This window comes from the organism of the source record quoted next, unplaced genomic scaffold, assembly GCF_019419815.1.
Source record: "Pyrus x bretschneideri cultivar Hongxiangsu unplaced genomic scaffold, Pyrus_bretschneideri_v1 Contig8, whole genome shotgun sequence".
NCBI lineage: Eukaryota > Viridiplantae > Streptophyta > Magnoliopsida > Rosales > Rosaceae > Pyrus > Pyrus x bretschneideri.
The window spans coordinates 9826846-9843046 of record NW_025999820.1 but is presented as its reverse complement, the minus strand read 5'-3'; the positions used below and the strand labels follow the sequence as shown (position 1 = coordinate 9843046).

At 37.9% G+C, this 16201-nt stretch overlaps 3 protein-coding genes across 3 annotated transcripts; 1 reads left to right on the top strand and 2 right to left on the bottom strand.

Moving 5' to 3' along the window:
- Positions 1-655: 655 nt before the first annotated feature.
- LOC103959121 (RING-H2 finger protein ATL65-like) lies at positions 656-1537 on the bottom strand. The gene has a single exon (XM_009371466.3). It carries the CDS (start codon positions 1420-1422, stop codon positions 778-780), a length of 645 nt encoding a protein of 214 aa, XP_009369741.1. The 5' UTR covers positions 1423-1537; the 3' UTR covers positions 656-777.
- Positions 1538-2677: 1140 nt separating this feature from the next.
- Positions 2678-6648, bottom strand: LOC103959123 (vacuolar protein sorting-associated protein 27). Its single transcript, XM_009371467.3, has 10 exons — positions 6379-6648; positions 5802-5858; positions 5640-5707; positions 4519-4729; positions 4346-4446; positions 3963-4038; positions 3807-3866; positions 3690-3740; positions 3482-3560; positions 2678-3070 (listed from the first exon to the last, which is right to left on the bottom strand). The coding sequence occupies exons 1-10, from the start codon at positions 6451-6453 to the stop codon at positions 2991-2993; spliced, it is 858 nt and encodes a 285-aa protein (XP_009369742.1). The 5' UTR covers positions 6454-6648; the 3' UTR covers positions 2678-2990.
- A 7134-nt stretch (positions 6649-13782) lies between these two features.
- On the top strand, positions 13783-16028 carry LOC103959124 (protein TIFY 3B). The gene is made up of 5 exons (XM_009371468.3): positions 13783-14034; positions 14855-14957; positions 15066-15267; positions 15366-15423; positions 15545-16028. Exons 1-5 carry the CDS (start codon positions 13919-13921, stop codon positions 15693-15695), a joined length of 630 nt encoding a protein of 209 aa, XP_009369743.1. The 5' UTR covers positions 13783-13918; the 3' UTR covers positions 15696-16028.
- The last annotated feature ends 173 nt before the right edge of the window (positions 16029-16201 follow it).

Genomic DNA, 16201 nt, shown 5'->3' with positions numbered 1-16201 from the left:
GAACCAACCCAAAGATCAGTGTGTTGTGTGATTCTAATTTTTAAAAATCATCGGTTAATCAAAGCAAACTGCACATATTAATGTTATTTTTACTAAAAAATTTGTTACATGTTCTACGTAGGTTACAAATAAGTTTTCCTCATCACCAAGAGATCAAAAAATACATGATAACACACAATTGAATTCCATATTAGTGTTTTTATCTTCACATTTTGATATCAAAACCAACAACATGTGATTATTGATTGTTGATCATTAAGTAACTAAGAAAACATGACTAACGACTTTAATTTGGTAAAATCATATATTACACTACAACCGAATCACACTAAACCGACTGTTACTAAATTATATATTACACCATAACCGAATCAAACAAAATCAATCCGTAACAGTACGAGAATAGTCACTTGATCATTCTTGGGCTCTGGTATATAAAGGATCCATTCAATTGCAAAATCATCCCATAGCCTAGCCCAAAATTAACTCATTTTTTATGAAATGATACTCTAACTCAAATTAAGTCAAATTTTGACAAAACAATATTTTAACAATTTATTTCGATTTGAGCTTGAGTGTAAAATAATATATTACTATCTATCCAGCTGGATTAAAACCGAGTTAAGACCTTAATTAACTGACTTAACTCATGCTATAATTCACAAATATCTATTTATTTATCAATTTGGACTAATCAAGAATTACATTTTAGAATTTACACAGTAACTCCTCGCTTAACCAAAATGGCTCTATAATGTAAAATTACAGTTCTTCAGATCACAACAACAGATCATCCCCGAAAAGGTATAGCAGTCTCTCAACAGCCCAACTGGGCTGCGATCTGCTGTGATCCCAGCTCAGGCTCTGAATCTGCGATGACGTCAGCAATGGAGTCCTGCAGAGCGGGCAAGTCTTGTGATTATCCTCGTCGTGACGGTGATGATGACGATCATTGTACTCCAGCCACCTGTCGATGCACTCGGTGTGGAACACGTGGCAGCAGTTCCGCATCTCCCTCACCTCGTCCCCCATCTCCAGCTGGCACAAGCACACCGCGCACGTGTCGCAATCGCCGCCGCCGTTGCTTCCGTAATTCCGTCTCCGCTTTGTGACTTCCGCGAAGGTGGTCTGAATCAGACAGTCCCTGATCAATTGGGTAGAAGCAGAGGAGGAACGGGAGCAAGATTCTTTATCGTACTCCGCCTGTAGGAAATCAAAACCCTGCTCCGCGGCGGAGGAACTGGAGGCGGAGGAGGAGGAGAGTGTTTGCCTGAGTCTGAGCGCCCAGAACACAACGCATCTCATCAAAGCAATTACAAAGGCCGCTTTGTACAGTACGTGGCTCAGTATCAAGCCCGATGAGGACGCGTTGTCGACGACGAAGAAGCCCATCGGAGCAAATGCGAGCAGCGAAGAAACCATATCAAAAAAGAAATGCAGAGCAAGCAGTGGAAGAAGAGAAGAAAAACGGAGGAGGAGGAGGAAGTGGAAAAGGGGAAGTTCTCAATGGCATCCGGCTGCTTTTAAAGACGTGGGTTTGCGTTTGTGAAGTGGAAGAGTCATGCGTGTGGAGCCCCCTGTGGGGTCTGTTTGCTTTTTTGCTTTGTGACCGACTGACTCGTCAGCGTTGTCGTTTAATTTGTTATTGGTTGATTTATTTGTGCGTTTCTGAGTCAGTTGCAGAGGTCGGTGGATCAATGGTTTTAAATACGCTTAATTATGTTTTGTTTTGTTGATTAATTAGAAGGATTAGCATGTGGAATTAGACTATTAGTGTATAAGTTCTGTAATGCATCATCATTAAAGGTTAAGCACGTGGATCTGATCATAAGATTACAACTAACTTTTTTCTTTTAATTTCGTCCCTTGTTTATGTACCTATTATGATGGCCAATTGTGTTATGAGATGGGTTGCCAATTGTCCTCCGCGTGTCAACTCACTCATGTGTTGTGAGATTAACTTCTATTAACATGGTTGTCAGTTAGCCGTTGATGCATATTTACATCAATAGTTAATAACCACCATAATCGTTCACATGTACATAGTTGGTAGCTAGCAGTTGATAGCTTATGAAACTTAGTTAGATTGACCACGGACAATCATACAAGAGATTGTGTGCACAATTGTCACCGATGACATAGATGACAGTCATCTGCCGATGCATTTTAATATCCGCTTAAAGCAACGACATGAACTATCAATCATTAATGCGTTATAAGATTTTACTTATATCAATGACTGACAACTACTCTGACATCTCATTTTCTTGTGTCATTTACACTCTACTATTGAACTTCAAGAATAATAACTGACAACCATTCTGACATCTCATTTTCTTGTGTCATTTACACTCTACTATTGAACTTCAAGAATACACAAGTGGATACCTTTTTTTTCTTTTGATAAATAGCTTTTTCATGATACGTGGGCATGACTCATTGCAATTTGCATGTGTGGTTGCCACCTTTGATGCACCAAATCCTAGTCACATTCCACCAAGGTACAACAATTCTTCCAAATTTCCCATTACTTTTCACCGTGATTAGCGATAAGAACGCACCCCACATAGGACCGTTGCTTTATTGCTTACGTCCTCAATACAAAAAGTTGACTAAAGCCACTTACCAAAGAAAAAGTTTAAGTGGATGATGCCATATTACCTTTCAGCAAACACCATAAACCACAAAAGCAAAAACTTTATTGCACAATTCGCATCAAAATCCAGGATAAGGTGATAGCGTCATCCCCCTTCTTCCCTATCACAAACAGAAGATGATATTTCCGATGCCATCGGAGGAAACTCTTATTGACATTCCAAAAATATAGCATTGCGTGTCCTTTGCCACGTGTGTCATATATAACAGAAACCCATAAGGTAGTTTGTCAAAAAATCTTCTCGAGCGGAAACAAATGAGTTGCACACGTATCTTAAAAATGGTTATACATCAGTCTTTGGATGCACAATAGCTTAGCCGCAGACTTGCAGTTCTCACGCTCTTTTATCTTCTTCCATCTTCTGTCGCATTTTGTATTGGAGCGTGGCGGGAGCACAGTCCAATGGTGTTTCCCCTGTACGTAAGAAGGAGCCAGTCAAGAAGTGACCAAGTGATGCAATATGTGAACAAAAGTTGCCTACTAGCTACGAAAGTGTTCTCGGCTATTATCCAAATGTGAGCAGAAAAAAAAAAGTTCGTCTATGGCTCAACAGAACAACATTGATATTTATATTACTTTTCTTTCATCTATGACTCTAGAAAACAACATTGATACTTATGTTACTTCATCTAAACAGGTACCCACTGCACGCACCCCACTTCCATGGGGGTAAGCTCCACGCTGGTAAGACATGCACCTTTATTAGCTACCTTATTAGCTACCTTTATTAGCTACCTTACTCATGCCTTGGCTATCTTTATTAGCTACCTTACCAAATAAAGTTCAACAACAATTTAAATTCTAAGAAAACTGAGGAAAAATTACCCTGTGCATTCTTGTAGTCCAGGCGTGCTCCACCGTCCATGAGGGTAAAAACTATCTCAGTCTGATTAAAGACTGCTGCCTGACATTAGTGTCGCAAAAAGAAGTTTAAGCCCTGAAACTATTGATACATGCACAGACAACTACGGCCATCAAACAGAGAGAGAGAGAGAGAGAGAGAGAGAGAGAGAGAGAGAGAGAGAGATCATACTAAATGTAGCAAAGAAAGTCCTTGCTTGTCATGGTAATTCGCATCAACACCCTGCCAAAATGAGAGTGCTTCATAAAATCCACTTTCTAGATATTAATTTTACTCTAATGTTAATACCTCACTCAGAAGCTTCTTGACGGCAGCAACGTCACTATTCTTTATAGCTTCTCTCATACCCTAAAAATGCACATAAAGAAGTCATAATCTAGAGCAAATAAATTTCTTCTGCATGATTGTACCTTTGGTGATTAAATAGAAAACTTGAAGTTATACCTCCCCACTGGCTTCATAATCTGTCTGGGTTTTATCAGAAATTCCATTGTTCGCTTGGCCAAGATTGAAGACAGAACTGCAAAGTTTATACAAATAATTACAGACCATACACAGTGTACTTTGGGACCAACATCCCACATTGCCAGTTTACAGTTAAGCATAAAGCAAAAACATTATTGTTTACCAACATCAATGAATTAAAATTTACAGAAACAAATGGATGCAATGGCCACTATAGAACGGCTACAATTTCCAAACAGAACTGCATGTCTACATTGTGACCTTATCACACAAATCGCAGAGTAAATCAAGATTCAACAATTATCCATTATGTCAGGCCAGGAGTTAAAGATATGGCAGGCAAAAACCTAGAGGCAACCAACCTCTGCTTGCTATTAGACGTGGAAGCTTTGGGTTTTAAAGCGATCTCTGTCTTCTTCGGTTTTGGAGTCGGCCGAGGGGCAGAGGTGGACATGGTTTTGCTCTGCAACAAGCAAAAATATGACCTTCAGGCAAATACAAGGTGCAGAAGAAACGAAAATTGGAAAAATTATACCTGCAAGGGAGCCGCATCCACGGATGGCGCTGGCGCTTCACAAATACATAAAGGCATTCCACACTTGCAGTCTGAATTGGCTGACACAGGCTGATACTGTACAGTTGGTTCAGCCTTTGAATCTACATCTCCATCAATGTCCAATCTAGAAACTGAAGCTGTTACACCATCAACTCCATCTGAAGAAGCTTGTCCGTCACCTTTGGTAGTTCTGTGCAAAAAGAAATTCCAAAATGACCAATAGTAGAAAAGATTCTTCATTTCCTTCAGAGAAAATAAAAGAAAAAATAATTGAGAGAAGAAGAACAAAGGACAAGATGTCCCAACCATAGCAATTTGGCGTGGGGTGGCATATGTAGGCATAAATAAGAAAGATAGCAATATCAGAATGGAACACAGAAATAAGGTGGAGGCTTGGAAAGTGCTCGGTATTATTCACTAAGCATACTTTTTGAGCAGTACGGCAAAAGGAAAGAGTAAGAAGTACAAGTGTATATGAACAACTACACACACTAGGGGAAGGCATGCCATGAGTCTCCATATGTAAATATGATTAACAAACTAGTACACCTGAATGATCCTTCTCAGGTCCGTTAGCCAATTATTGCCACTAAAGCACCATCACTCCTGGACAAACCCAAACATTGAAAGGGGATTTCCTTTCCATGATTCCATTACAGCTAACCCTGAAGGCCTAGTAATACTTTATTACCAACCACTTAACAGACGAGTAGCCCTTGAATGTTTAATGAAAGAAATAAATGCCACCTTTAGAACCAAGGCAAGATGTAACCTGAACTGTAGCTTTCTACCGGGAGTTGTCATCTGTGGCAACTTCCCTCGAGTTTCTATTTCTAGTTGACTACTTAAATTGGTTGACTAATTCGCACGCTTAGCTCACCAAGATCAATTAAGTTTTCATTAAAAATAGGATTTCAAGAGCCTTAAGCTGCAGGCAGTGATCAACTCTAGTAGTGACAGCACAAACATCACAGACAAAATATATTTAGAATTAGAACGGAATGGAAGAAGGAAAAATGCCAAAACAGATATGATATACAACTGAACAAGCATGTATAAAAGTATGCGCATTCTAGAATGTTCAATGAGGAGTAATTTACCGAGAGGAGTCATTGAAACATTCACTGCAAACTCTAACGGGTGAATAAACGCCAAACTGTGGTAAAGCCTGAGATTGCAAAAAACATGATCACTCATTAAAAGTTCATCAACTGGAAACTTTGCTGCAAAGATAAACAAAGCTTTAAGGAAAACAAACATACCATTTGGTTTGCCGAGTGTTCATGGCACAATGTCCGCCCACATGACCGGCAATGATGCTGCATAAATGATAAACTAAGGCACATTAATTGCACTGAAGAAACTACTCCAAAAATAGTAACTTCAGTTATAAGCATTTAGGTTCATTAACTCTAAAAAAAAACTCGGTCTCCCTGATATCGATTTCCGACATATAAGTTGCTTACGAGAATCACAAGCAATAAACGCTTAATGCTTAAGTCGGATTCAAAGCTTGTAGCTTGCAGCAAGATGATCAATCAATAATCCCAATTGGAAGGAAAAAAAAAACCAGTTTTAGATCATCATAAAAGAAGCATCACGGCCATAAATATCAAATTTTGGGCTCTGATCGTACCCAATTGAGAAAATTTCAACAAACACACAAAACTTTGAGATCCCAATAAAGCATGGGAAGCCATGGCAGTGGAAATTAAGTAATGGGGTCCCTCTGGATTCGATGGGAAAGACAAATTAGGTAAAAGGATACTCCTAAATCAATCAAATTCCATTACCTACTGAAATAAAGAAAAAAAAATGTAGAGAGAGAGAGACGAGTACCCGTCGCCTGAAAGCGTTGAAGCTGCATTTGCAGACGTCGCAGCGCGGAGCTTCTTGGAAAGAAGGAGGCTCCATTCGCTCGCAGGCAAATTGGGAATTGTGGATGATCGATTTTTGATAAGACCGAGTCAATCTTCAATTTCCATGGCTGCCTCCCCCATCGAGCTCAGATTGGTTGAGACCAATTTTCATCAATCGGAAACTTTGCTGTAAAGATTTCGGGTTACCCGCCGAGTTTGGATTCCGGGTTTTTACTTTTCGTTTCTATCTTTTTTATCGGGCCATTGGGCTCAGTAGGCCCTTTTACAAACTCTCTAACCAAAAATAGTCCTCGAATTGAAATCTCTACCTACCCTCTTTGACGAAAATACCTTCGTTATTCGATACAGTATTGATACATTATCGATACAATATTAGTATAATATTGGCACAATATTGAGAATATTTTCGTCAAAAAAGAGGCTACTGGATATTGCATTTTGAAAGGAGGGCTAATTTTGGTTGGTGTATTTGTAAAGCGGCTAGTTAGCTCAATTTTCCTATTTTATTTTAGTTTCAAAAGGATTAAATTTGAGATACAAATGTTAAATAATCACAACTGTCTGGAACAGTCAACGTGTTGGATGGTGCAGATCATCTGCAGACTCATATTCGTTTTTAGAAGAGAATACCGAATACGACGTTGCAAATGGTAATTTAATTTTGCAAATTATAACATGTGATTTAAATGTTGATTGTTTTTTATTTAGGTGATATAAATTGATAAGATCGATTTGTTGGAAAAAAAATGTTCTAATTGCTATATTAAATTACATAAAAAATTAAGAAATAATTAATGTAATTATATATTAAAATTAATGCATGTACATGAGACATCAATGTTAAATGAACATTAAATAATAGATTAGAAAAACCTAAAAATTTGGTCGAGGCAAGTGTTAAACACTTTATCCTTAAGACAAATTTACGCCCCACTACGGTGCTCATTGTTGATCGACGCTTGTCTCCCAGGATACAACGATCACGTCCTTATAATGGTAGCACTCCAAATCATAAGGCTCCATGAACTATGATTGTGTTGAAAACTCTCTCGTATTGACTCAATGAGACTCTCTAATATTTAGTGCACTCTATGTATGATTATGTAAATGAAAAGTTATTTGACGATTATAAGGGACTTCCCTATTTATAGAATTTGAGATACCTCCTTGGAAAACATGTAATCATTCATGAATAATCAAAAGTTGCAGCTCTTCATTAAGATAGACTCATATTTTCACCAAAAAACATCACTTCTAATTTCCATTCAATTATTTAATTTAATATAATAATAATATTAAATTTTCCAACAATCTCTCACATGAATGGAAATTGAGCTGCAAATGGCAGTGCTGACACTAGAGAGAGAATTCAGTAGGAAAAATATTGCATCGGGATAGGTGGTTTTTGGCTTTGAACCTCCTATAGTGAACTACTATCGGATTTACTTGCCTAATCAGTGAATGCGATGTCTTGAACTGCTCAGCCGTTTGTGTAAATCAAGACAATAGTAATCATACAATACCTTTCCAAACTCCCTGTGGTTACTCAGTTGTGTTCATTTTGGCCCTGAACAATTCTTGATTTCTCAATAGTGCTCTAGAGAATTAAGCCCTTCATAAAATTTTCATAAGAACGCCCAATTCCTCACTCAAGATAGGTGACTTCCCATTAAGAGTATCTTGCAATGCCCCACTTGGACTTCTAAGTCTTCCAAGCTATAGGAATCATTAAAAGCATAGAGCTTAACTTAATCTCAATGGCAGGCAACACTGTTATCATCATAGAACATGGGTAGAAGTATAATATATCTCTGCAGTGCTACTCCGAGTTGTCATAATTTAGTTGTCCCTTTTGAACCTAAATTTTGGGATTTCCAGTCAACTAGGTTGGGTTTCCACTATGACTTTTCTAATCATGGGCTTTTAACCCATTCCCCTTGATGATACAATTAGCTTTCTAGTCAAACCTTTATAATTGGTACCAATAGGTTGACTATCTACAATCTATGGCCATTACAAGCTTCATATCCATGCATGGAAATAAATTCATTCGAGAGTAGTTGTTTCCAATGTTAAATCCTTCAGAACATATGTTAGGACTTACAAAGTAATTTGCATATGCTTGGACAGACTCCCCACATTTAAGATATTTTTCGAAAGATCACTAGCCATTTAATACCTTAAATAACTCCCTTAAAGAGATAATCTAAATCCATTTAGTGAACTAATCCACTACGTATTTACTATCTCTATAAATATACAAATTACATTTCCAATTGTTCTTAAGTTGATATATAATCTCAAATGATAGCTAAGCCAAACTAAAAACTAATGAAGATAGACTTCTTATCTTCACTTGTTAAGGCTTTGTCCTTAGAACTTACACGGTTCCATATGATAAACTTTCAAAGTGGATGTTAGCCCCCCACAACAAAATCATAATGGTTGCTTCTAACGTTGTCAATAATCACTTTCCTAGCGTACAAAGTAAGAACATGTGAACGATAAATCCTCTATCTTCACTTGCCAAGCCTTGTAGCCTCACTAGATTTTCTAATTAGGAGAACTCGAAGTAGCACTGTGGAGATATATTCTCCTTCTACTCATGTCCCATGTTGATAACAGTGTTGCTTGCTATTGAGATTAGGTTAAGCTTTACGCTTTTAATGATTCCCTATAGCTTAGAAGACTTAGGAGTCCAAGTGGGTATTGATATAATTTTTTCTAGAGAATTATTCAAATAAGATCGACTAAAATGCGGTAGGCGTTAATCAAGGGTGAATAAACGATATAGAACATAGGAACATCATATAATATGTAAGGTTTTAAAAAACGTTAGGTGCTAGTCGAGCGGCTAGCAGGAACCTAGCGCTTAAGCGGCTAGCAGGGATCTAGGCGGACGCCTATGCGGATTTATGTATATTTATTTTATATATATATATTATAAAATATAAATATATTTGTAAAAATTTTAGGGCTTTTTATGTTAGTTTTATAACATCTACTCAACCCACGTATTTTAATTATTATTGGGCTTTGCTTCTTTTCGTGATCAAGATTGGGCTTGGCTTTTCATTTAATAAACAACCTTATTTCTTTGTATAAAAATAAATTTCTTATTCCTTAGTGACATAAATGTGGCAAATAGATAGCCGCATCTTTTTTTCCACAACTATCTTCCCACTTTAATTTCCTATCTGCCCGTAAAACACAAAATCCCATAAATCTCTCTCTCTCTCTCTCTCTCTCTCTCTCCCCCTCTCTCTCTCCCTTTTCCTATCAACCCGTGAAACACAAAATCCCAAAAATCTCTCTTTTTTTCCTCCCTCCCCATCTCTCTTTTTTTTTTCATAAACCTCTAGCAAAGCAACCATGGCTATCTATCTATCTATCTCTCTCTCTCTCTCTCTCTCTCTCTCTCTCTCTCTTTCGTTCTTTTTCCAGAAACCCTCTAGCAAAGCAACCATGGCTATATTAAAATGCAGACGCAGATGGGAGTTTCGATGCAAATGCGGAAGTTAGAATTGCAGATCCGATGAGAGTTCGAGACAACAATAATTGCATAGCCTTCAACGTTGGCAAGAATTTCAAACCGCCTTGAGCACCGCCTAGATACCCACCGACTTTTGTAATGATTTCCCCCAAATCGGATCGGGAGACCACCGCCAAACGCCTAGGCGCCGCATAGGGCGATTTTTAGAACACTGATAATATGTTCATCTAAATATTTAGTAAGTCTCTTACAATTTATTCAAAACATAAAATGCATAATGAAATTTATCTAATTTCTATTTGAGAGAGAGAGAGAGAGAGAGCTAGGGGGAGCCTAGACTTGCCTATGAGCTTTTTTTTATTTTGGAGTAGGATTTTCTCCCCTCTCATTACCATCCTTTTCTATCCCCTCCTCTCACACTCTTCTTTTTGTTTTATTATCTATATAAAAAATTCAAAATAAGATGCAGACGTGACGTAATCACAACCGTTTAAATAGGAGGAGATAGAAAGGAAGAGAGATTAGGAGGGAAGAGAATCATACTCCTTTTATTTTTAAATGTCTAAACATTAATTAGTGACCAACTACCTAATGTTTAAGCAGAAATTTTTAAAACACGCCAAAAAGTCATTATCATTTTAAAGTGTGCATTTTCTCTCATGTATTTTTTTATTAAGGAACGGTCCCATAATTGATTATTTTACGTATAGTCGGATAAGAAGCTATCAGCAGAGACTAGCTTAAATGACTTTTTCCTATTCTACCTGTAATTTTCTTTCACCGTTTAGTACTCTAGCAGCCCTTCTCTTATAAAAGGACAAAGCAAATAAAATCTCCAGTAAAACCTTTATAATTGCTTCTTTTAACCCATTTCAACCTTGTAATTGGTACTATAGGTTGACTATCTACAATCTATGGCCATCACAAACTTCATATCCATGCATGAAAATAAATTCATTTGAGAGTAGTTGTTTGCAATGTTAAGTCCTTCAAAACATATGTTATGACTTACAAAGTAATTTGCATATGCTTGGGCACATTTAAGATATTTTTCGAAAGATCGCTAGGTATTTAATACCTTAAATAACTTCCTTAAAGAGATAATTTAAAACCATTTAGTGAACTAATCCACTACGTATTTACTATCTCTATAAAGAAGCAAATTACATTTCCAAATGTTCTTGAGTTGATATATAATCTCAAATAATAGCTAAGCCACACTAAAAACTAATGAAGATAGACTTCTTATCTTCACTTGTTATGGCTTTGTCCTTAGAACTTACACAGTTCCAATGATAAACCTTTCAAAGTAGACGTTAGCCACCCCCCCCCCCCCCCCCCACAACTCAATCATAATGGTTGCTTCTAGTGTTGTCAATAATCACTTTCATAGCGTACAAAGTAAGAACATGTGAACGATAAGTCCTTTATCTTCACTTGCCAAGCCTTGTAGCCTCACTAGATTTTCTAATTAGGAGAACTTGAAGTAGCACTATGGAGATATATTCTCCTTCTACGCATATCCCATGATGATAAAAGTGTTGCTTGCTATTGAGATTAGGTTAAGCTTTATGCTTTTAATGATTCCCATTGCTTAGAAGACGTATGAGTCCAAGTGGGTATTGATATAATTTTTTTTAGAGAACTATTCAAATAAGATCGACTAAAATGCGGTATGCGTTAGTCGAGGGGTGAATAAACGATATAGAACATAGGAACAAGCATATAATATGTTCATCTAAATATTTAGTAAGTCTCTTACAATTTATTTAAAACATAAAATGCATAATAAAATTTATCTAATTTCTATTTGAGAGACAGAGAGAGTCGTGACTTAAACGATTTTCTTAAAAAAAAAAAATAATAATAATAAAGCATAAAAGTTACAAAATTGCATACCCGCCTAAAACCAACTAGGCTAGAACTAGGGGGAACCTAGACCTGCCTATAAATTCTTTTTTATTGTGGAGTACAATTCTCTTATCTTTCAGAGCAATTTCACCCCTAAAGACTTTGCGCCAGCACTCATCTCATTTATCCACTCAAGTGAACAGTAATAGACTTCAGTGTATAGTAATAGGCCAAAACATCTCCATCCAAAAAATCAAATAGCATAGTCAATTTTATTAAAATATTATTAATTTTTATTATAAAATAATAATTTAATTTTTAACAAATGCATCTCTGCTCCCCTCCAATGTGTAGAAGAAAGAAACTCATTAACAAGATGAATGGATATGGGAAGAACACAGTGGAAGGGATCTCTCTCTCTCTCTCTCTCTCTCTCTCTCTCTCTCTCTCTCTCTCTCTCTCTCTTTGAACCTCAGCCTCGAGAGGAGGGCGTCGATGGCCCCCAAACCCCCATCCTCACCGCCCTTTGCTCCGCCTACAAATTGGCCTTCTTCAACCTCAGCCTCGAGGAGCTCTGCACCAAGATCTCTCTACGACGTGTTGATCGTGCAGGAGGTTGATGGCCCGACATGTGGGTCTGTCGATTTTAGGCCGGTTTCTTGCCTAGCTTGGGTTGGGTGCCGGTCAAAATGCTAGGCTGGAGTGGATAGCCTAGGTGCCGGGCTGGTTTTTTGGCTGGGTGTTGGCCTATCAGTTCCCCGGTAGAACTGCTCTCATTACCATCCACTTCTATCTCCTCCTCTCACTCTTTTTTTTCTTTTATTATCTATATAAAAAATTCAAAACAAGATATATACATGACGTAATCACAACCGTTTAAATAGGATGTGATGGAAAGGGAGAGAGATTAGGAGGGGAGAGAATCATATTCCTTTCATTTTTTAGCGCCTAAACATTAATTAGAGCAATCGCCTAAACATTAATTAGAGCAGTAACGCCCAATATTTAAGCAAGATTTTTAAAACACGCCAAAAAGTCATTATCATTTTAAAGTATGCATTTTCTCTCATGTATTTTTTTTCTAAGGAACGGTCCCATAATTGATTAGTTTACGTGAACTCGGATAAGAAGCTGGCTTAAATGACCCTTCCTATTCTACCTATAATTTTCATTCACTATTTCGTACTCTAGCAGCCCTTTTCTTATAAAAGGACAAGGCAAATAAAATCTTCTGTATGATAACTTTTTTCTGGAGTGTCACTTTCCAAATATCACTCAAAAATTTTAATGGAAGTGAATGTTCAAGTCTAATCTTAAAAGAAGTAAGAAACAAGAAAGTAAATAACATTTTTAATCAGAGAGCTGCAGCGGGGTTCATAATTTGCGATGATTGTGGTTTCTTTATTAAATATTTCAAAATATTTGTGTCGTCAATGACTCCAAATTGGTCATTGATGCAGTGATTGGGAGATTTGGCATTCCTCAAAGAATCAAAATAACATTTTGGATATCATAAGTCTGACTTCGTCTTTTATCAATATCTCTTGGAAGCATATTTTTAGGAAATCTAATTTTGTTACCGATGCTATCACTAGTGTAGGGTTTAGTAGTTTAAATGCTCTTGCCTGGAATCATACTATCCTCTCTACCGCGATCCAAGCCCTAAACTTTGATCGTGGTGCAACTGGTTTCACTCAAAATGTTTGACCACACGATCATGATCTTTTACCACAAGATCGTGGTGCTACTGGTTCCACTCAAAAACGTATGGGTAAGAAATTTCCCCAAGAAACCAATAACCCAATCTGTTCAAGCAGTTCACCTTAATGGGAACATCTCACATCAACGCAAATAATTAGAAACATATTTGTGACCACACGATCGAATGTGCTCACGACAACTCCAAAGGCGACAGATAGCACCTCCAAACGCGGCTGAGTTGTCGTTAACGTTATTAAATTGCCAGAAAGCATCTGGATTTTAAACACGTGGGGAAATTAAGAAAATGGTGAAAATTAATTAATAATTGAGAGAGAGGTTGGGTGGGTTGGTCACCGGAAGAAGCTGCTTTTTTAATGAGTTGTTTTGTGTTTGCTCAACACTTTCCGGGAAAGTTGTGAAGCAAGCAACAAACTGTGAGGAAAAAAAAAAAGCAATGGAGGAAAAAGCAGGAGTTGGTTGCGATGTGAAGGTGAAGCTTTCAGAGATGGAAGAAGAAATGGTTGCCCAAAACAAGCCAAACCAGACGGAGGATGATCTGCAAAAGACCAGGTGAGCTCAAATTTTGAAATAAATTGCAAATTTAGAAACTTTTTTTGTTGGGTATTTTTTTGTTTTTGATTCGAGCAATATTCTAATTGATTTAAACTACGAGAAGGGTGATTGAAATTTGGGTGTCTCGGGAGCACAGTATTCTAGTCAACTTAGCTACGAATTTTAGGTCCTTCTTCGGTTGAATTAAAAGGGTTTGGAAAGAAAGGGTCAATCTTTGACCGAGTTTTGGATTTAGGAAGATTTAGTTTCTTGGGGATGGAAAAAGATATTATTTTGTATATTATTGGGGGTTTTATTGCAAAAACAAGAAAATTCACCTGCACTAGTTGTAATTAGCTGATTTAGATAAGGTCAATTTGGATTTATGAGTCCCCACAGGTGCAATTTGCAGAGTGATACTGTTCGTGTTTGTTTTCCTTCAGATTTTCCAACGTTGTTTGGTTTGTTGGTTAGCAATTTGGAAACATTAATGTGATTTTGTTTGAGATCTGATCTGGTAGTTTCATGATGTCGGTAGATTGTGTTTGTGCTTAATGTTATTGTGGTGCTTTCTGTTTTGGAAACAAGAAATTAAGGCAGAACATATAGCAGATTAAATTATCATGTAACTCTGTTTCTTTTAAAAGCAACTCTAGATTTGGGGCCTGTTTGTTTCTGTCAAAAGCGCTTCTGCTAGAAGCGCTTTTATGAGCCTGGTTGCTTCTGGAAGAGTTAAAAGCGCTTACTACCAGTCTGTTCAATCTCAGTTTTCACGTCTGTTTCATGCTAGGCTCACATGAGACTTTGTTTGTTGTTGTTCTTTATGTTTGAGTGCCAGGAAAGTACCATCTGCACTAAACATTACCTGTCCTGCTCCGGCTCAGCTCACCATCTTCTACGCAGGGAGCGTTAGCGTGTTTGACGCCATTACTGCAGAAAAGGTACGCTATTTTCTACCCTTAAACAGCACAAGCATAAGTGTTTTACATGTAACTCGGTCATTTATGAGCTTGACAAATTTTGTACTTGCGCACTTAAATGTGTAATAGGTTCGCGAACTTATGCTTATTGCGGCCGCTGCTGCTGCTGATAAGAAGACTAGTGATGTGAAGAATAGCGCGACAAGCTGTCCTCCAAGTCCACTGATTCGTACAGGATCGTCCACGCTGCAAAACTCTTATACTGCTCCTGGTTCACCAGTGGTCCAGCCCTACCCTGAGCAGAATAGTTCCATTTGCAAATTGCAAGCTGGTAAGAATTCAGTACTATCTACACGGTGATTGTAAATTCCTTCTGAGAGTATTAATGATGGCTTCGTGATTCCGGCTTCATTGTTTCTGTTGGTTCAGAATTTCCCATTGCAAGGAGACACTCTCTTCAGCGTTTCCTGGAGAAGCGACGGGACAGGTGCCCCCTCGCTAAATCCTGTATCGGTTTTCATTCTGTCACCGTACCTAGGCCGTCTCAGTTTACACATCAATTACTGTGTTTAATTCTCGTTTTAATTGTTTTTTGTTCATTCTTTCAGGATGGTTAGCAACAGTCCATATCCTACTTTGCCAGCAACACTGAAGGACGAGGATGCAAAAACTAACCTGAGCGATAACGCTTCGCCGGGTGTGGGTTGCTTCAAACAATCCGCCATGGTTCAGGAAGAAACTCAACCTTCTGTTGCCTAGCCAGCTTGAACTTCTATCCCTGTTTATGTCTCAGCATATGTGTTGTAATTTCGCAAAGACCTACATTTAACCAGTGATTGTTGTGTCCGACTCGCCCGTTTGTGTAATCGGGGCCATGCGTGTACGAGTTCTCCGTCGATTGAAACAGATTGGTGGTCGACGATGAATTCTGTGTTCGATTGGTGAAGAATTCGTAGATGTGTTAGCCCTGTTTATGCCGAAGGCGGTTAGACCGCACTCGTCGTTTTACATTGTGGAATTGCCAAACAGATAACAAAACTATTTGTACGACTTTAGTCGTGTGGTGAATTTTAAGCTGCTTATTATGTTTCATCCAAGTTTGAACAACAATTTTTTGGTTGTGCATTTCTATGGCACCCGACGTGCATTGGTCAATCAGGTTTCGGCAGTTAGGTACGGTGGCTGAACCCCAAATGAAAGTTCCGGCAGGAATATTGTACCGTGTGAGGCCATGGTCCACGGGTTCAGCACTCCACACTGCATTG